We start from the raw sequence: 22,798 nt of genomic DNA, 5'->3' as shown, positions 1-22,798 counted from the left end.
CTATGCAAAAATACAATACTGAGTAAATCCATTGCTTCTTTCTGACCAACAACTCAAAAGGCTTATGCACTCAACTTGTCTAGGATCTAGGACACTAGGGTCTGAGTGACTGTGTGGCAGACTTCCATACAGTCATACAATACAATGTTAGGTTAGGTGTAGAAGGCTGGTGAAGCCTGAGAGAAGACTTTGTTCAAAGTAAGAGATGAAAAACTTACTGCCTGACACTGATTATAATTACTGTACTGAACAGTACTGCATATTAAAACTTTGTAATCAAAATTTCAAGCATAAACTTCAGTGTGTACCTTATCTAAATCTCCATTAAACCAACAGAACACTGCAGCAAATGGCAGCATGAAAAATGAGTTGTAAAAAAGAAGGCCATATTTCCCCAGCTCCTTGCTCTCCAGTTTCTTCTTCACATATACACCATTACCCGCCGTGAATAGATCATTTGTTAGCACGAAGAAGTAGCCCACAGCATCAAAGGAAAGATCATTTCTGAAATAGGAATAAAAAACGTAAAAATTAACAGTGTTAAATCTTTGTAATGTGCTGCAGGTGTTATTGAGTGAACAAGTATGTAAAGCACTGAACTGTAAAGAAATAGCTTACCTTACAGAACATCACATGATGAACACACAAAATAATAATAATGATGAACCTTTATTAAAAGTCTTCAACTTGTGTATTACAGTTTTTAGTACCACCAAAATAGTGTAGGTGTAGGCAATGAGTCACAATAACGTGGCTAAAGTATGATGACCAGACCACACACTAGAAGGTGAAGGGACGACGACGTTTCGGTCCGTCCTGGACCATTCTCAAGTCAATCGACTTGAGAATGGTCCAGGATGGACCGAAACGTCGTCGTCCCTTCACATTCTAGTGTGTGGTCTGGTCATCAGTGTAGGTGTGTATAGCGGCATTTTGTTAAATTTTTAACATTTGAATACCCTGGCTCAGGGTCTCTTATTACTCAAAAGTAGTGTATGTATTTAATGCTATATTGCCTCTGGGTACTTCCTCTTATTCAAGTCAAGGAGTGTGATTTATGGTTAAGACTTCTCAAGGAGAACTTTAAGTATATATCAACCGTATATAAGTATCGAGTTATTTATCACACAAATAAAGCAGTTTCTACTTTCGTTGAAAAATAAAATTAAATTTGGAGTGAAAAGATATTGAACATAACCTTACTAAAACCAGCATATGAGTCAAACATTAATTTATCATTTAAGAAAGACTGAAATAACTACCACTTAGTGGGTCAGCCAGAGGATTTAGACCCATGCAGACATGTCTCTGAAGAAAAAATTGAAGACTCAAAGAATAAAGGACCCGAAAAGAACACATTGAACTCAAACGGCAAAAAAAAGTAATAAAAAGTATTTAAGATTAAAGTAATATTTAATGTTTTTCTAGCAACATATTTCTGTGGGCAAGAGTAGGCAAGCAATGCATCAACTGCAAGATGGTGTAGTAATATCTCCCATCTTACTGAATGGTGTAGTAATATCTCCCATCTTACTGAATAGTGTAGTAATATCTCCCATCTTACTGAATAGTGTAGTAATATCTCCCATCTTACTAATTACACTTTTAAACATTCAAGTGTCATCAAATTATCTTTGACGGATTAAAAGTTAGAGCAACAAAGAACTTGATTTGAAGATTGCCCTCTTATGATGGATCCTTTGATGAATGGATCCGACTCTTGCGTACGGCACATTATCTAGTTATGAGACACGGTTTGCCATTTCACCAACTTTTCTCCGGCTGTTTAAATGTTACACAACTAACAAGAATGCAGTGTAGCAATATTTATTTACAGATCTGGTTCTTTTGGGTCCAAGACTAAGCTTCAATACATTATTTTGAGTTTTTTAAAAGATTCAGTGTGACGAATATAAGTTTACTGAAGACTCATTAATATAGAAAATAGAAAGGCTTATTAAACAGACTATTATAATCATTTATAAGAAAATACTTACAATGCAGCAATTACCGATCCTAAGATCATTGTATAAACTGTCAGCTGTATAACCATTGGAGGATTTACTCTGAAAGTAGATATGAAACATACTAAAACATCTTCACATACACTTAAAGTAAAAAAAAATTATACAACATAGTATCAGGATGAGTTATTATATTAATTAATCCTTTTATTTATCAGATTTGTAAATATAATTCAAATGTTTACTATGTTGAGATGATAAAAGCACCAGCTTTCAAACTTACCCTAATAACATTTTTTCACCAATCATTGTAAAAAGGATTGAGAATCTTCTTAATACTGTAAACATTGGCAAACTGAAAATAAAATAACAGGATAACTATAATTTATCAATTATGAAACTACATTTGTTACACACTGTAAATTTCTGCCATTAGCAATATTTTGTATTTATGTAGCATGTGAGCATGCTGCATGTGAGCATTATGTAGCATGTGAGCATGCAAGATGCTGCATGCTCACACACTTGATCATTATATTTTAGAGTGTATTATTGATATATAAAGAAATGGTATGATGATATTCTTGAGGTTATCTTGAGATGATTTCGGGGCTTTAGTGTCCCCGCGGCCCGGTCCTCGACCAGGCCTCCACCCCCAGGAAGCAGCCCGTGACAGCTGACTAACACCCAGGTACCTATTTTACTGCTAGGTAACAGAGGCATAGGGTGAAAGAAACTCTGCCCATTGTTTCTCGCCGGCGCCTGGGATCGAACCCAGGACCACAAGTCCAGCGTGCTGTCCGCTCAGCCGACCGGCTCCCTGTCTCTGATGGAGACAATCTATAAAAGGTACAAAAACTTTGTACCAATAATGAAATAAAGAATGTGTAATGAACAGCATTAATGATGATGAGTGGTGACAATGGTTACTACAGTGAGTAGTAGTTACAGCTTAGGCAGACAAAAAAAGAAACTAGAACAAACTGTTCCTAGAATTTATTCTTGGGTGAAATCAACCCAAGTTTGAGTCCTCTGTTCAGTAAGTGACCCGAGGAGAACTATTATAACTAGATCACGCTACACAGAAAAACTACTGCTATAAAAAGAAATGGGATTTTAGTGGTCGATTTGTTTTAATTTTTTTTGTTAGTGGTTAGGTTTGCATCTCTCAGTCAAGAGATGTGACCCGGCTATTGGTTTAACATTTCCTACAGATAACGGGTAGCCATTGACTATGGCCATTTGCTTAATTTTGGGGCCCCACTCACAGTGCAAGGGTGAATGGTCTACTAATGTGTGCATAGAACTTCCATTAATTTGGCTAATGTGCAAAGGAAGAAGGTCTTGGTATAAACATTATTGCATTATTATTAGTACAACTTCGAGGCAGTCATGAAAATTTAATGTGAGAAGAATAGACTATCTCTTGATTCCTTGTTGAGTTAAAGAGCTGTGAGTAAATTCAGTGAATTTGACAGCGAGATATTTATTGGGGAACGATCAAGTAATGCAGATCATTTTCAGATAGTGTCTTTGAATATTATTTCAATAATACATGTATGTATATTTTACTAGAATGGTATGTTTTGTATAACCATTATTACCAAGATGTTCTAGATCTATTTAAATCTATTTAAAAGCCCTACATCCAGGTGTACATGTGAGAAAATATTGAAAACCCACATGAATCAATCGGATAAGGTGATTTGAACACAGGAGGAAGTTGCAGAAAGTGACTGGAGCAAATATAGAGGTTACAATGATTCTAAACATTGCCACAAGTGTACTACATGGCTCAACAAGTCCGTAACAATGGACCTCTTTCTTGGCTCACCATACAGTCAAAGTTCTAACATTTTAAGGTCAGATATTCCGTGGACAATACTGTACTAAAGTGAGGGGAAAAAATACAACAAATCTGATAAAACTATAAGCTATTACATACCAAATTATATGTGATTTATATATATAACAGGAAAAGCTGAAAGATTTAGGACAGCAGACTTTATGAGCTACATACTGTACAGTATGTAGCTCATACAGTAAATGTATCTCAAAGCCTTAAAAATCAAGAACATAATAGTACACAGTATTAAGAATGATTCTATATACTGTATATAGTATGTATAGTATTGGATTTATTGTTAGTCATTAAAAAAACACTAACATCAATGTTACTGCATAACTTGAATTTTTAACTCACCTGAGACGTTTAGTGCCGCCGAGGCCAAATATTAGATTGCCAAGAAAAATTAGAGGTAGTGGCCAGATTTTATTAATAATATCTGGAGAGAAATCTGGGTAATCCACAATTCTAATTTTCTTGGCAATAAATAAAACTAGGATTGTTGCGAACATCTGAAAAAAATTAATATAGTATTTATATAGAGTACAATGTACAGTATATATAGAAGCACTTTATTTTTGAAAACGTTTTCTATACAAGTTTTGTACTGCAAATACATTTTTTGCAAGGTTTTTAAATTTCAAAAGAAATACATTGACATTTCTTTTTCTGTATAATACACTAACTTAAAAAAAATTACCTGACCCAATGCAACGAATTGAAATGAAGGGAATCTGGAAAGAAAACAAAATTGATTAATATACTGTATAATAAAGATTGTGCAACACGATTAATAAAGAACAATTATTTAAATAAACATAACATGCATTAACATACCAATTTACTCCTATAAAAAATGCACATATATACATAAATTTAACAATAAATTTCAAAACCTTTTCAAACTAGTGATCAATAAATTCATTTTTAATAATAAAAGGATAGACTGGGAAAAAATAAACATGGAACTTACAAACATATTCCTTGTTTGTACATGAACAAACATGTACCTCCTCAACAAAAAAGAATACAAATAAAACCCATTCAAATAAAACCTTAACGTTCTTGGGTAATCATGTCATATTTATGCAAGAATATTTTCTTCTTTTTACAATGTTTATAAGTCTTTTCCATCTTCAAAACAAACACAGCAGGAAAACAAACCTACACAGAAATCAATTAGAAAGATAAACAAAATTAAACATCACACTAGAGTGTAGAAATACAAAATGAACAAAAACAAAAACTTTTCGTTTACATGCATGCAAAGACTAAATTAAATTTCTCTTCAAAGAATTGGCTCATTATTGTACACTGTACTTACAATGTGTACACTATATTGTTTACCAATAATGAACAATTGGCAAAATTTGCAAGAACTGTATGAATTCTTGTTTATCAATGCATTGTACCCGACAAAAATAAACGATACTCGGAATTTTTTTCAAAAACATTGAAAGGTAAACTACATACACTGTACGGAAGTATCAAATATTGATCACTGGAAGGCAGAAGAGTTCGGGGAGACATGATCACAACATACAAAATTCTCAGGGGAATTGACAGGGTAGATAAGGACCTTATTTTGCACAGGCACACAGATAGAAACTGAGTACCCAAATGAGCCAGAGATATTTGAAAGAACTTTTTCAGTGTCAGGGTTATCTTGAGATGATTTCGAAGCTTTAGTGTCCCCGCGGCCCGGTCCTCGACCAGGCCTCCACCCCCAGGAAGTAGCCCGTGACAGCTGACTAACACCCAGGTACCTATTTTACTGCTAGGTAACAGGGGCATAGGGTGAAAGAAACTCTGCCCATTGTTTCTCGCCGGCGCCTGGGATCGAACCCGGGACCACAGGATCACAAGTCCAGCGTGCTGTCCGCTCGGCCGACCGGCTCCCCTGTGACCGGTACTGTAGTTTAATATATGGAATGCATTAGGAGGTGATGTGATAGGGGCTGACTCCATACATAGTTTCAAATGTAGATATAATAGAGCTCAACATGTTCAGGAACCTGTAAACCAGAATATTGATGGTTGAGAGGTAGGACCAAACCCCTGCAAGCTCAACTAGGTGAGTACTAAAATGGGTATGGGATATTATAAGAGTCGATCCCAAAAGGTTGTGTCATAGAAGTGTTCAGAGCCCCCACAATGCATATCTATCAGAAGATGCATTTTGCATGCAAATATCTTAATTCTTTAATACTGTATGGTTTGTTGAAAAAAATATAAAACTCTATTGACTAATCACCAAACATTTCATCACTGACTTCATAAGCCCCCTCAATGCATATCTGTCATCAGAAGATGCATTTTGCATGCAAATATCTTAATTCTTTAAATTAATACTGTACTGTATGTTAAAATTATAATAAAACTCTATGGACTTATCACCAAACATTTCATCACCGACTTCATAAAAGGTCATTTGGGCTGACCCTCCTATGAGTCTCTCCCACATTTACCAGTCATCTTGTAAAGTTTAATGAGGCGAACTCCAAACACTTGGTCTCCAATCTTGGCCAGACAAACATACAAACATCCTATTTCATAGAACTAGATTTGGAAGCAAAATGCAGTCAATCAACAACAAATAGTCTTTCACCAAATGATTACAAAATAAAAATAGCTTTTACATCCTGTAACATTCATCAAGACGTCTGGCATTAGGAACATGAAATTTGGGCCTTATAGCTGCTGACATTAAGTAGTGAGTTAAGAAATTGTTTAACCCTTGTAGGGGGCAATTCTCTCAGCTCTGGATCACCACAGCGAGCAATTCTTATAGTTATCCGATTTGCCAGATTGTGATATTTATGCAAACTAATGAGCATCTAACACACACACAGCCTCACTGAGCTATGCTGACGTGAGAATTCCAGGTCAGAATGAGTAAAGAAACTATGGATATTGACCACATTTATATAACAGATAGCTAACAATGGAGGACTTGGTTTAATTTTATAATTATTTTATTATAAATAAATCCACAAATTTGATTAGTTCTGATTTGAGGATAAAAATTGCGTTCTTCATTCAAAGTTATGAAATTCATCAATGTCTTCGGGTTTTTTGATAGGTGAGGTTGGTCTTACATCCCGGAAATGTGATATGGGAAGAAGGTGGGCAGGAGGGGAGGAGAGAGGTGGCAGGGAAGGAGATGGGCAGCAGGGAAAGAGATGGGCAGCAAGGGAAGAGATGGGCATTAGTAGAGGAGATGGGCAGTAGTGGAGGTGACCAGCAGGGGAGATGGGCAGCAGGAGGATATTGGCAGCAGGGGAGGAGTTGGGCAGCAGGAGATTAGCAGTAGGGAAGAAGATAGGCAGCTGAGGTAGAGGTGTGCATAAATGCAGCAGGGAAGGTGCAAAAGTAGAGACGTGCAGCAGGGGTGTAGGTGGGCAGCAGAAGTAGAGGTATGCATGCGTGGCAGCAGGGGTGTAGGAAGGCAGCAGAAGTAGAGGTATGCATGCGTGGCAGCAGGGGTGTAGGTGGGCAGCAGAAGTAGAGGTATGCATGCGTGGCAGCAGGGGTGTAGGAGGGCAGCAGAAGTAGAGGTATGCATGCGTGGCAGCAGGGGTGTAGGAGGGCAGCAGAAGTAGAGGTATGCATGCGTGGCAGCAGGGGTGTAGGAAGGCAGCAGAAGTAGAGGTATGCATGCGTGGCAGCAGGGGTGTAGGAGGGCAGGAGAGGGTGGGAATTAATGGCTGGGTAAGGGTGGTGGTGGTGACGAGAGATGTGTACACGACCATCATCGTGTTGGTCCAGTAAACACTACTGCCCAAGCTGATGACCGCCAGCCACAAACCATTCTGACCCCCTCCCCGTCACTGGTGAGGGGGCCCTCACCAGTCTGCGTGCTCACCGGTCTTCACCAGTCACTACGTGCTGATCAGTCTAATTCCTGCCAGTGCTACACTTTCTGTGCGCCACATACCTTTTAATATATTACGATTTTGTGTTGTACTTTACAGGTACCAAAAGGTATGCAAATACTAATGTGCTTTGATGCGTGCGTGTGTGATTGTAATTACCTAAGTGTAGTTACAGGATGAGAGGTACGCTCGTGGTGTGCTCAGTTGTGCTTGCGGGGGTTGAGCTCTGACTCTTTGGTTCCGCCTCTCAACTGTCAATCAACAGGTGTACAGATTCCTGAGCCTACTGGGCTCTATCATATCTACACTTGAAACTGTGTATGAAGTCAGCCTCCACCACATCACTGTCTAATGCATTCCATTTATTAACTACTCTGACACTAAACAAATCCTTTCTAATATCTTTATGGCACATTTGGGCACTCAATTTCCAACTGTTTCCTTTAGTGCCTGTGCCCCTCTTTGTCTACCCTATCAATTCCTGTGAGAATCATGTATGTGGTGATTATGTCCCTCCCTTAACACTCTTGTCTTCCAGCGGGGGTGAGGTTTAACTCCCGTAGTGTCTCCTCACAGCTCATGCCCCTCAGTTCGGGTACTAGTCTGGTGGCAAACCTCTGAACCTTCTCCAATTTAGTTTTATGCGTGAGATATGGACACACGAGATTGCGTGCGAGAGTGCATCAGCGTGCGTGCGAGAGTGCCACGAACTGTCGCTATCAGCACAAGTTGTTGTTGTTAAAGATTGGCTACCTGGAACAAAAAGTTCCAAGTAGCACGGGCTATGGTGAGCCCGTTATCAGCACATGTTTGTACAGAATTACAGCTTACACACGTCACTGACGTGTCACCCACCTTGTCGTGTGATTGTCACACGTCACTGACGTGTCACCCACCTTGTCATGTGACTGTCACACGTCACTGACGTGTCACCCACCTTGTCATGTGACTGTCACACGCCGCTGACGTGTCACCCACCTTGCCAGCTGGTCGCCACGTCCGTGTAGCCCCTTCCCCCCGACCTTCTCAAAAGAAAGCCTACTAAACTTAACACGTCTTGTGTAAAGTGTTACCCACAAATCCTGAGTAAGGGTACAGCAACTTACTCAACAAATGTCTATGTCACACCTTTGTAAAAAGGTAAGTGAGGCCAGGCTACTCCCCAAGCCTGGCCTCAGGCCGGGCTTGGGGGAGTAGAAGAACTCCCAGAACCCCATCAACCAGGTATATGTGGGCCTGCGGGCCGCTTCAAGCAACAGCCTGGTGGACCAAACTCTCACAAGTCAAGCCTGGCCTCGGGCCGGGCTTGGGGAGTAGAACAACTCCCAGAACCCCATCAACCAGGTATCAACCAACAGCCTGGTGGACCAAACTCTCACAAGTCAAGCCTGGCCTCGGGCCGGGCTTGGGGAGTAGAACAACTCCCAGAACCCCATCAACCAGACCCCACTTAACTTACCTTTAGTATGACTGGGGAGCAATTTGGTCTAGGCTAGTATCCTGAAGCCAGATTCACGAAAGCAGTTACGAACCTGTACATCTTTTCGCAATCTTTGACGGCTTTGGTTACATTTATTAAACAGTTTACAAGCATGAAAACTTGCCAATCAACTGTTGTTATTGTTATAAACAGCCTCCTGGTGCTTCGGAGCTCATTAACTGTGTAATAATTGTAAACAAAGCCGCCAAAGATTGAGGAAAAGATGTACAGGTTTGTAAGTGCTTGCGTAACTGCTTTGTGAATCTGGCCGCTGGCCGGGGGGGATTGACCTGACGCCAATCCTTAACTGTACGCCTCTGACAATGGGACAATACAGTTTGGAGAGTAAGGAGCAGGGGAGCGTTCCATTATGTGGCGCGAGTTAAGCGTGTATGGCAATACGTAATCTGCCAAAGCTGTTTCCCCGCGTGTATTATGGTGGTAGGAGGAAGGCGAAGAAAATCTTGAGGTTATCTTGAGATGATTTCGGGGCTTTAGTGTCCCCGTGGCCCGGTCCTCGACCAGGCCTCCACCCCCAGGAAGCAGCCCGTGACAGCTGACTAACACCCAGGTACCTATTTACTGCTAGGTAACAGGGGCATAGGGTGAAAGAAACTCTGGCCATTGTTTCTCCCCGACGCCTGGTATCGAACCCAGGACCACAGGACCACAGGATCACAAGTCCAGCGTGCTGTCCGCTCGGCCGACCGGCTCCCAGTATACCCCTCGTCTAGTTACCAGGCCTCACCATCATAGCCACCCTAGTAGACCAATGAGTACCTCCTGTAGCCTCTCCTTGATGAAGGATGACATGAGACCCGGTTACCTTCCTGCGCCAGGCACTCCACAACAGTTCGTGCAGGCGGCGTCAACAACAATTACATACAGCAATAATCGCATCAAAACACGTGAGCTGCGACCCGCGCCAACCACCTTACCCTTGAGGTGCTTCCGGGGCTTAGCGTCCCCGCGGCCCGGTCGTCGACCAGGCCTCCTGGTTGCCGGACTGATCAGCCAGGCTGTTGGACCACCAGCCCACAGTATTAACATCAAGCTCAGCTACGTTTTAAGCGATATGTCTCGGTCAATATACGAGGCATAAACCCTCATCCAGCACCTAAGATGAAATGTTTAACACTTAGCAGGTCAGTCAGAGGCTTACGGCACGCATAGGCGTCTATAAGAATGTGTGTGTGTGTGTGTGTGTGTGTGTGTGTGTGTGTGTGTGTGTGTGTGTGTGTGTGTGTGTGTGTATATATATAAAGAGGAGGAGGAGAGGAGTGACTGCACGTGCGGCCAGGGGGGCCAGATTCACGAAAGCGCTTACGCAAGCACTTACGAACCAGTCCATCTTTTCTCAATCTTTGGCGGCTTTGTTTCCAATTATTAAATTAAACAGTTAATGAGCTCCGAAGCACCAGGAGACTGTTTATAACAACAGTTGAATGGGAAGTTTTTATGCTTGTAAACTGTTTAATAAATGTAACCAAAGCCGTCAAAGATTGAGGAAAGATGTAGACGTTCGTAAGTGCTTGCGTAACTGCTTCGTGAATCTGGCCCCTGGCTTGGGTACAAATATTACTGGGTATATGGGATAGGTGTTAATGATAATGACACCAAGTGTAAACTATGTGCTATGTTAAGGTCTCGGACATGGGCGCCAGATAGCTGGGTGGACAGCGCTTCGGATTCGTAGTCCTGAGGTTCCGGGTTCGATCCCCGGTGAAGGCGGAGACAAATGGGCTAAATGTTTCTTTCATCCCTGATGCCCCTGTTACCTAGCAGTAAATATGTACCTGGGAGTTAGACAGCTGCTACGGGTTGCTTCCTGGGGGTGTGTAACAAAAAAGGAGGCCTGGTTGAGGACCGGGCCGCGGGGACACTAAGCCCCGAAAACACTCAAGATAACCTCACACCCTCACCCATTGTGTTCTTGATTGCCCGTTGATTATTGTATATAGAAACACTGAGATAAGGACTGTTCCTGAACAAATAGCCTGGATGTGTCACAACGGAAAGGTTCATGATATTCTAGAGAAAGATCTAAAGAATTTTGTACCAAGATTGTAACCTTTTGTTGAATTGTCTGAATGTCAATTAAAAATTGTCTGTGTACCTGGGAGCCGGTCGGCCGAGCGGACAGCACGCTGGACTTGTGATCCTGTGGTCCTGGATTCGATCCCAGGCGCCGGTGAGAAACAATGGGCAGAGTTTATTTCACCCTATTACCCTTTCACCCTGTTACCTAGTGTTAGTCAGCTGTCACGGGCTGCTTCCTGGGGGTGGAGGCCTGGTCGAGGACCGGGCCGCGGGGACACTAAAGCCCCGAAATCATCTCAAGATAACCAAGATATACCTAGTCATAAAGGTATTTGTGTATACGTCTGGTAACATACTGCTTGCGTACAGGAAGAAGTATATATGTTGGTCACTCAGAATGTTCGGTAATATGTTTATTGTTTGTGAGTGTCTATGTATATATTAACACGATGTACTGAACGAGGTGAGAATAACTTGAGCTACCTCATCCCTTTGTGTGAATTTATACCTCAATAAACTTATTTGAATCGTCCAGCTGTGCTGTGAGAGAGAATAAGGAGGAGGAGAGGAGGAAGACGGGGAGAAGACGCTAAAGGGTTAGAGAAGAACAGTATGCTAATATATAATAATAATTTATATCTCAGAAAAGTTCTGTTTTGAATGTCCATCATGTTAAAATTTATGAATGCGTCTGTGGGGTCGACCGCTGGATGGAATGTACATGGTCTGAGAACGGGTTACTACAACCCAGCTGCTAATCTGTTGTTTTCAGCACGAATCTCCACAGGTATCCAAGCACTTTTATATTAAAAATGTTAAGTACAAAGCGAGTTGCTACCATGTTCTACATGATGAATTAGAGCAATATTATTATACCAAATGTTACCAAATGTTATTCAAATATACCAAATGTTATTATACCAAATTATTATTCTCACCAAATGGCTAGTTATACTTGGAGAAATGCCATCTTCGTTTCCACCATAATAATTCTCATTTATTAAAGTTACGGCAATTTATGCCAACGGATTAGTTTAATGAGTCAGATAATCCGACGAGATAAATTAAAAATAAAATCACGATGTCAACGGCAGCAGAGCACACACACACGAGGCGGGACCAAAGAGCCAAAGCTCAACCCCCCCCCCCCGCAAGCACAATTAGATGAGTACACTTGTGCGTGCAGCAGAAACTTGTGTAAGGAATATAGACGCTAGTGTACCCCACTTGTAGGACCAATCATGGAGTATTCAGCCCCAGCATGGAGGCCATACCTTGTCAAGCACAAGGCGAAGCTGGAGAAGGTTCAGCAGTATGCCACTAGATTAGTCCCAGAACTAAGAGCTATGAGCTACAAGGAAAGGCTGTGTGAATTGCACATCACGCCGCAGGAAAGCAGAAGAGTTCGGGAAGACATGGTAACCACATACAAGATTTTCAGGGGAATTGACAGGGTAGATAAGGACATTATTTAGCACGGGTGGAACACGAACAAGGGAACACAAGTGGAAACCGAGTATCCAGATGAGCTATAGACACATTAGAAATAAGTTTGTTAGTGTCACAGTAGTTAGTAAATGAAATGCATTAGGCAGTGATGTGATGGAGGCTGACTCCATACACAGTTTCAAGTGTAGATATGATAAGAGCCCAGTAGGCTCAGGAACCTGTACACCTGTTGATTGACAGTTGAGAGGCGGGACCAAAGAGCCAGAGTTCAACCCCCGCAAGCACAACTAGGTGAGGACACACACACACGGCTGGCCTCATGCCGTGTCCTTGTCAAGGCTGCTCCAACACCGCTGCGACCACCCACCTGCTGGCGTGGACGACCACGGCAGAAGGAAATGGTGGGGAGGAGGGGAAGAACAAGGTGCAGATGTCACGAGAGGGAGAGGAAGGGAAGGGGGAAGGAAGGGTAGGGGGAAGGAAGGGTAGGGGGAAGGAAGGGAAGGGGGGCAGAAAGGACGTGGCGGAAAGGAACGAGGAGAAGAAGGGCGTGGTAGAAAGGGAGGGAAGGGGGGGGGGGAAGGAAGAGAGAAGGGAAGATAACGAGGAGAGGGGGTAAGGGAGAGTGACTCAATGAGACAACTCTCAGAGAAACAGGTGTGGGGGTACAACAGGTGCAAAGAGAGTCGCCGCGAGGTTAGGGTTACTACATTTCCCCCCACTCCACCCCCCCCCCCCCCCCCACCACTGCCAAACCACTTTAAACTGTCACACTAGCCAACAAGTCAACAACAACAACAAATAATAAATGCTAAAATCAAGGAGGACGTACTGTAGAGCAAGGGACGATAAGTGAGGTTGGAGAGATTATCTCTATCTATCCGTCCATCTATTTATCTATATATATTTCTATCCACCTATTTATCCATCTATTTATATCTATCTCTATACATTAATCTATCATATTCTAGTAATGTGTGAATATGAGAGACATTCTCTCTTGTAGTACAGATATTTGACAAACCACAATGCCATAGATCATTTAGATCTATTAACGTGGCTAATAGATCATAGAACTATTAACGTGGTTAGATTAATAACGTTTCATTCACAGGACCAACGAAACCTCAGAATACGAACCCCGTCCTCCTAAGGATCCCCAACGTCTAGAAACTGTCGTACCATAGTGCCCTTCTCCTAACCTACCAGAGGACTCACCGACAGAAAACGGGACAAAATGTTAATGTCGCAAGCCGCTAACATTTTTCTAGTACGGCAAATTTGGGTCTTAGGTAGATTATACGTCACAAATGCGACGTTCTATTAGGACGGGTTAGTAGGTCCAACAACTACACTACAAACACACCACACTGCTCCAACAACTACACTACACTATAAACACAATATCTCAGAGATGCCTAACCGGTATTCAACTGAAATTATAATCCTTCCCTGGGATACCAACTGGGTAATGGCGGTATTTGGGTCTCTATGCCATCATATATATTGATAACCACAATAACATGGGGTAGGTTTAAAGTCTCAGATGAACAACAGTTGGGCATCCCTCAGAGCTTTTATTATTATGATGGATTTATAGTAAGGTTGGTAGAACTACAGGTTTACGCTTTTCTGGTCCCCGGTTTAAGGCTCGAATAGTCCTCCTGAATGAAATATTATTAAGTTATTGTGGTTCGTAATATAATGTGAGATTTACTTTACAGTATTATATATATTTATGTATATTATTTTTTCAGCAGGCAAGAAGCAGTGTGACAAGAACAATCCCCAGCTAAGAAGCCGTTTTTTTTATTATTATTATTATTGTCTACCACAGATGTGGCCAGACATTTCCAATGCTAACCAGCATATATACATTTTCTTGTGTCCTCCATGGAGAGGGTGAGGGAAGCAGTGGCCACATACCCCAGGAGTGAGTGAATGACCTTGGGGAGTCAGAGGTGAGGGTGAAGGGTGGGGGGAGTGGGCCCCGGGGGGGGGCCCCAGGAGAGTTCACACACTGGCCGCGTCATCCTGGGATGGGTCCACTCCACCGTGCCTACGTTATCACACCATCTTGAGGTTATCTTGAGATGATTTCGGGGCTTTAGTGTCCCCGTGGCCCGGTCCTCGACCAGGCCTCCATCCCTAGGAAGCAGCCCGTGACAGCTGACTAACACCCAGGGACCTATTTTACTGCTAGGTAACAGGGGCATAGGGTGAAAGAAACTCTGGCCATTGTTTCTCACTGGCGCCTGGGATCGAACCCAGGACCACAGGATCACAAGTCCAGACCCTCTGTCCTGCGTGACAGTGAATACCACCATTATCCTCACTTTAATAAGACTATCAAAATCCTCAGATTAGGCAAAATTGTAATTAATTTTGTGAATAAAGATGTTAATAATAATAATGATAACCCAAGTGCTCAACAAGCACACACTGGCCAAAGAAATGGTGAAGGAAAGAGATACATGGGAAAGGAAAAGCCTTGAATGAACAATGAAGAAAAGAATGAAAAGTGAGGAATGGAAGTGAAAGAAATGAACAAAGGAAAATAGAACGGGGAGAAGTGACATAGGACGAACCGAGAAACGGATAAGGAGACGAAAAGACAGGAAATAAGGAAGAGGAATAGGATACAAGTCACATCGTACACAAGACAATTCGCCAGCGGATTTTGAGACCCACTTAACTTAAAGGTATAGGTTAAGTAATAATTGTAATTACGAAGCAATAAGATGCTTAACATACTAAGAAGGTTAGGTGAGGTCGGTGTTTTCTATGAAGCTTTTCAAGGTAAACTAAAATATTCACAATAAATTAGTATGTCACATATGCACTTAATTAATAAGTCAATATTGACTATAAGAAAGTGCGATTAACTTAGCTCAATAAAACCCAACCCAAACTCACCAAACCTAACCCACTTCAACCCAATACATCTTAACCCTAGCTAATACAGTCTACCATTACAATATATTAAGTTCTAACAAACGGAAAACGAACTTGGTGGAAATGTCTCGTGTCTGGAAACGTCACAGCCTGATCAACCAGGCTGTGACTCATACGTCAGGCTGCGAGCAGCCGCGTCCAACAGCCTGGTTGATCAGTCCAGCAACCAGGAGGCCTGGTCGACGACCGGGCCGCGGGGACACTAAGCCCCGGAAGCACCTCAAGGTAACCTCAAGGTAAGGTACGTAAACGCATTTATTTTAGTGAAGTAAATTTGCTACAAATAAGATGCAAGAAAGCTACAGGTATGTGCTTGATGACATGTAGAGCGTTTGGGGCAAGTTGTGGCTTGGTAGTGGCTTTACAAGAATGTAATTACTATGCTATGTATCCTCACAATCCCAATGTACCTTCTTGTATATATATAAATAAATAAATAAATAAAGTTTTAAGCCAATATATGAACCGAGTCCTCCAGCGAGAAGTGGCAACGATTTAGAAGTTAGCACAGAGTTTAAATCTTAAAAAATATCGCATATGATTAATGTTATTCGGGTGACGATTTCATTCTTAAATAATTATAATATTTTTTCGATACGTTACGTATATATTTTTTTACGTATGATATTTTGAGTTTATGCAGTAGTTTACGTCAATTTACCATTGGCAGGTACGAGTTTAAATAATTATAATATGAATGATAAGTTTCCATAACAAATTTGACTTCATTACTCATTAATAGATGGTGTATAATTTAAATTTAAGCAGTTTTTAACAGTAATTTACGGCTAAATTTAGTAATAGATTGTGTAATTGATACCAGGCTTAAGTCAAATATATGGTGGTAGAAGACTGGTTTGATATGTGAGAATTATTATTACACAAATTAATAACAAATAACATAGCTGCTAAAGAAGAAGCTAACACGAGTTAGTCACTAAGACCTCACCAAGAGTTAGTCACTAACAACTCACCAAGAGTTAGTCACTAACAACTCACCAAGAGTTAGTCACTAACAACTCACCAAGAGTTAGTCACTAACAACTCACCAAGAGTTAGTCACTAACAACTCACCAAGAGTTAGTCACTAACAACTCACCAAGAGTTAGTCACTAACAACTCACCAAGAGTTAGTCACTAACAACTCACCAAGAGTTAGTCACTAAGACCTCACCAAGAGTTAGTCACTAAGGACTCACCAAGAGTTAGTCACTAAGACCTCACCAAGAGTTAGTCACTAAGACCTCACCAAGAGTTAGTCACTAAGGACTCACCAAGAGTTAGTCACTAATAGAAGCTGTAAGTAGATCCAGCCAAAGCAGAGTGACATATTAAATTAAGATATATACTAAATTCAGATATACCATATTAGTACACAATATCAATTGAAAGTTTGTTAGTCTCTTTTAAATTGTTAAATGTATTATTAACCCAACTCGCATTCAGAAGGCGCTAAATATCCCTAAGGATGCCAAACACAATATCTAATGATAAGCTATGACAACTTTTGTAATAATAGGTATTTGTATGGTCAGCACAGTAACCGGACCAGGCAATGTGATGTAGTCATTGCGGTAATTCACCTTGGCTATAGACACATCTGGCAGGTTAGTGATGCTGAGCCACTACCAGAATACTCAGATTGTAAACTCTGTGATAAACCTTTAATGCATTCACTAGAACACTATATTGTTGAATGTGAAACCGTAAAATATTATAGACTTCCTGGCCTCCTGTATCACCAACTGTGTAACTATTTCATTGAATCTGGTATACTGGACGACATCCTAACAATTTATCCTAAATTTATTCTTTATTGTCAAATTTTAATTACAATTTTGCCTAATCTGAGGATTTCAATTAGGTCTTATTAGAGTGAGGATAATGCTGGTATTCACTGTCATACACAAGCCAATAGGTCTAAACTGTAGGCGGAAGCACATATGTATCATGGTTACAGTGTTTCAGTGTGTGAATATGTAACTTAAGAATATGAACTTTCTACTGTACACTACCACACAAGGGCAGGGATGGGTTTGTAAGAGATGCAACTTAAAAATAAGAATGAAGAATAATTTTATTTATATTATTTTTAAGCTGCATATCTTACAAACCCATCCCTGCCCTTGTGTGCCAGTGCACAGTAGAAAGTTGTATTTACATATTCACACACTGAAACACTGTTTGTAACCATGATATATATGTGCTTCAGCCTACAGTTTAGACCTATTGGCTTGTGTATGACAGGGAATACCAGCATTATCCTCACTCTAATAAGACCTAATTGAATTCCTCAGATTAGGCAAAATTGTAATTAAAATTTGACAATAAAGATATTAATAATAATAAAGGATGCCAAATATCGTCACTGTCATTTCGTACGTGTGGGGTTGGGTTGACCTCCACCACATTATTGTGACATATCACAAAGAAGTTCTCGTGTATTGTCTGAGATTGTCTACAGTCGTCTGAGTTTGTCTAAAATCGTTTGGCATTGGCTTTACAAGGCTACGCGTGAAAATGTGCGTAGTGGTTTTATATTTAGAATGTCGAAGGATTTACATAAGGTTACTGCAAACTAACTAAAGTTAGAGTTGGTTATGGCTTTCATTTTTACACCGAGTAGTTATGGGTCGTAGAACCCACGGCGCAAATACCGTGAAAAATGTATGTATGAGTGAATAATATAGTACATATGAAGATTTTAACGAATATGCCTATAGTTTTTTATACTTTTATGTAGAATTACAAATTTCCCTGATCATCATCCCTCGATTTGGGAGTTGTTTATCAATAGACTGTTTGTAAACAATTGGGTCGTCCATCATAACTCTAAGATCTCAGGAGCACTGTGTCTACACCGACGGCTCAGTCCAATCTTCTGCAGGACGGACTGCAGCAGCATGTAAGTATTATAGACACAATACTTGCACACTACACACACCAACTATCAGTGTCAGGTTAAACAACTGACTGACCTCTACACAAACACAACTAGCGGCGCTAGTAGAAGTACTAGTATTTCTGTAGTTGAATTAAGACCTATATGTCCCCATCTCTGTTGTCAAGACTATATTGTCCCAACAACCTGTCCTCTGGGAGATGTCCACTCAGGGGAATGGATAGATGACTACATAATGTGCTATTATCTACTCTCTATCCATGGTTGGGTTAGGGGTTACTTGAGGTTAAGGTTAGGTTAGGTTTCATTACGTTTGGTTACGTCAATACGATGTATTACTGACGATAATGTGAAATATGGAAATCGAAAATCATTTCAGTGTGCCCTCGAATTTCGTTGACAGGAAATTAGATTCCTCAAAGAAAACATTATCAGTATACACTTTTCCTATTTTAAATCAACCTATTAAACTTATAACGTTAGAATAATCTCTGTTTATGACCGGTTCATTTGCCAGTTTACATGTAGACTATTACTGGAACCGTAATAAGTTTTCAGACCATCACAAATATATAGATAATTACACAGGTGGTTTAAGCGGGGGTGTGGGTTCTTATAGTAATGGATTTGGTCTGAAGACGGGCTGTTCCAAACACTTGAATCCAATAGGAAAAAAATTACCGACTTCCAAAATGACCAACCGGGCTGTGGTGGGTATGTGGGCCTGCGGGCCGCTCCAAGCACCAGCCTGGTGGACCAAACTCTCACAAGTCAAGCCTGGCCTCGGGCCGGGCTTGGGCAGTAGAACAACTCCCAGAACCCCATCAACCAGGTATCAACCAACAGCCTGGTGGACCAAACTCTCACAAGTCAAGCCTGGCCTCGGGCCAGGCTTGGGCAGTAGAACAACTCCCAGAACCCCATCAACCAGACTTGACGAAATTATCGAAATGACTTCCAACCGCCTTGAAGCACCAGTATAATAAGATATTTGTTTAGAACCGAAGCCTATGTTTATGGCAGCACAAAACGTCCACCAAACTGTACTCGCCTTATGCTTCAGTTCTTTCGCATAAGCCGCTGATGATATCCTTTTGATGTGGGCTTCAGGAGATAGGTTTAGTGTGATATCAACTCCTAGAGCTTTGTCCTATTCTTGGAGTACTTCGTCTCCCATTCGGTATCCTGGGTCTAGCCTCCTGCTCCCTCCACCTAGCTTCATTACTTTACATTTACTCACGTTGAACTTTAGAAGCTATTTGTTGGACCATTCCTTCAATTTGTCTAGGTCATCTTTGAGCCCTTTCCTATCTTCCTCGGTCTTAATTCTCAATATATTGTTCCTCTATTATATCTACTGCATATATTTCCCTCTAACACACGCATACACACCCAGGAAGCAGCCCGTAACAGCTGTCTAACTTCCAGGTAGCTATTTACTGCTTATTTGAACAGGCGTATCAGGGTGAAAGAAACTTTGCCCATTTGTTTCTGTCTCGGCCGGGAATCGAACCCCGGCCCTTAGTACTACGAATCCCGAGCGCTGTCCACCCAGCCGTGAGGCCCACAGTAACAATGGCTCAAAATAGCAAATATAATTGGACTAAGAACAGAACCTTGTTTTTGCCCCATTTTTTTTTTTAGAGAGAAATGTACGAGAAGGACATTACTCCTCGACTCCGCGAGTGTCCTTACCTAGTTGTGCTTGCGAAGGTTGAGCTTTGGCTCTTTGGTCCCGCCTCTCGACTGTCAATCAACTGGTGTACAGGTTCCTGAGCCTACTGGGCTCTATCATATCTACATTTGAAACTGTGTATGGAGTCAGCCTCCACCACATCACTGTTTAATTCATTGCATTTATTAACTACTCAAACACCGAACAAATTCTTTCTAACGTCTCTGTGGCTCATTTGGGTAAGAAGTTTCCACCTGTGTCCCCTTGTTCGTCCGTGCGTGTTACAATTGACCTTGGTTATCTTGAGATGATTTCGGGGCTTTTAGTGTCCTCGCGGCCCGGTCCTCGACCAGGCCTCCACCCCCAGGAAGCAGCCCGTGACAGCTGGCTAACACCCAGGTACCTATTTTACTGCTAGGTAACAGGGGCATAGGGTGAAAGAAACTCTGCCCATTGTTTCTCTCCGGCGCCAGGGATCGAACCCAGGACCACAGGATCACAAGTCCAATGTGCTGTCCGCTCGGCTGGTGTTCTAAACTGGTACATACATAGACTGACTTAAACAATAGTGCCAAATATATGCGGATGTTCTTAGGATATCCTTGAGCCGTCACACACTACACTACCCTTGACCTTCAGCCAAGGCGGCGCTATTACCACAAATCCTTCCTTGAATACGAATACAGCGACAACGCTCTAAACTAGTTTAATATTAATACATTATTACAGTGTCTACCCACCAATTAGTGCATGAAGGATCGAGCTTTAGATCTTGGACCCCGTCTTTCTAGCCACCGGTTTAATGAAATGACTACTGATCTATTTTCCTTTGCTTACAAAACTGGTTAACTCAAGAACGCTGTGTAGGTTCGTGGTGGAAAGGTTCGTGGTTCAAACATATTAGAGAAGTACTTAATATAAAAGTATGTCCTGTCATCGCAAGATATTTATATATTCCTTATCAGGTATGTAAATTAGCTATAAACTGGAGTAATGTCCTCCCTGAAATTTTCTCTCTAAAAAATGGGGCAAAACAAGGTACTGTTCTCAGTCCAATTCTGTTTGCCATCTTAAGCCATTGATAAAAGTAGTTTAAGAGCCAGGAGAGATGACTTTCGCATGCGCTGTATGTTCTTAGGATATCTTAGGATATCCTAAGAACACTACTAAGTACTAAGTACTAAGGCCAATGTTTTTTTTGTTATAGTGATGATCTACTTCTACTTACACTGAGCAAAGAGACTTTGGAAACTTTTATAGAAACATGTGAAAGATATAATGCTAATACAACCTAACGTTCAATCTTCCAAGATGTACTGTGGTGGCTTGTAACTCTCACGACTCGTGTTATCAAGATTGCACTCTAAAATTCCTAGTCAGAATTATTCCAGTAAGGTATTCTGTAAAGAATTAGGGGCATATTATATCCTTAAAGGGTCCGCTTTTAAATGTTTCTGATGCAATTAGTCCTGAAGGTAGAACAAATGTCACTATTTGTGAATTTGGTGGTCTTGATACCTGGTCGAATGTGCTGTTCTTTAACAATGGTAAATAACTTGTATGGATGTGAATTATGGGACCTACAAGATGCTGACCTTCGTAACCTTAATTGTGAGCGGAGGAAATGTTATGTTCTAGACGGAGGACATGTTCTAGACAAGAACATCCAAATGTTCTTGGGAGTCCTGCCTCACACTCTGCTACCTGGCCTCATGTCCACACTCACACTTGAGGAAACATTTCACAAGATAATGATATCATTTTGTGTGAAAAGAGTCACCCATTCAGCAAACTGAACAGCTTGTTTCTCACTGGCCACTCCTACACTCCCTTCCTTCGGGAGTTCACCATCAATGCTCCCTCGTTTACCTGGAGATTACCTGTAGAGGGTTTCGGAAGTTCTTCTACTGTGAATAGGCTCGACTTGTGATAACTTGGTCCAACAGGCTGTTGCTTGGATCGGCCCGCAGGGACACACATCCATCACAGGTTTGTTGGTCCGGCACTTCTTACAAGTATCAAAGGGAGTCGGTCGGCCGAGCGGACAGCACACTGGACTGTGATCCTGTGGTCCCGGGTTCGATCCCGGGCGCCGGCGAGAAACAATGGGCAGAGTTTCTTTCACCCTATGCCCCTGTTACCTAGCAGTAAAATAGGTACCTGGGTGTTAGTCAGCTGTCACGGGCTGCTTCCTGGGGGTGGAGGCCTGGTCGAGGACCGGGCCGCGGGGACACTAAAAAACCCCGAAATCATCTCAAGATAACCTCAAGATAGATCAATATCATATCAGTATTGACATCGGCGTTATCTAACAAACTGAGAAAATAATTCCGGTATCACTAAGTTCCCGATGTTCTGAGGTTTCGAATAACTCAATTTCTTGCCTAGAGCAGAGACGATACTGAATTCATAAGGTATTTAGAACCAAATTTCCAAATTAAATGCCAAATTTAGAATCGAACCAAATTAAATGCCAAATTTAGAATCGAACCAAATTAAATGCCTTGCTTAACATTGCCTCAAGATCAATTTATAGGTGAGAAAGAAAATATGTTGGGTTAGCTGCAGTAAGGATTGCATGTACGACTGACATGATTTGAGTTTTCCAATAT

General features: G+C 41.4%; 1 protein-coding gene across 1 annotated transcript in view; it reads right to left on the bottom strand.

Annotated features, from left to right (window-relative positions):
- frc (fringe connection) overlaps nucleotides 1-22,798 on the bottom strand; it is a 69,747-nt gene that overhangs the window by 19,524 nt on the left and 27,425 nt on the right. Inside the window, exons 3-7 of the mRNA XM_045759777.2 lie at nucleotides 4,511-4,544; nucleotides 4,168-4,322; nucleotides 2,248-2,319; nucleotides 1,998-2,066; nucleotides 309-504 (exon numbers count right to left, since the gene is read on the bottom strand). Coding sequence (XP_045615733.1) covers nucleotides 309-504; nucleotides 1,998-2,066; nucleotides 2,248-2,319; nucleotides 4,168-4,322; nucleotides 4,511-4,544 — 526 coding nt within the window. The remainder of the gene's footprint in view (nucleotides 1-308; nucleotides 505-1,997; nucleotides 2,067-2,247; nucleotides 2,320-4,167; nucleotides 4,323-4,510; nucleotides 4,545-22,798) is intronic.

Source organism: Procambarus clarkii, chromosome 64 (assembly GCF_040958095.1).
Source record: "Procambarus clarkii isolate CNS0578487 chromosome 64, FALCON_Pclarkii_2.0, whole genome shotgun sequence".
Classification (NCBI taxonomy): Eukaryota; Metazoa; Arthropoda; class Malacostraca; order Decapoda; family Cambaridae; genus Procambarus; species Procambarus clarkii.
This window is presented reverse-complemented; position numbering and strand designations above follow the sequence as displayed.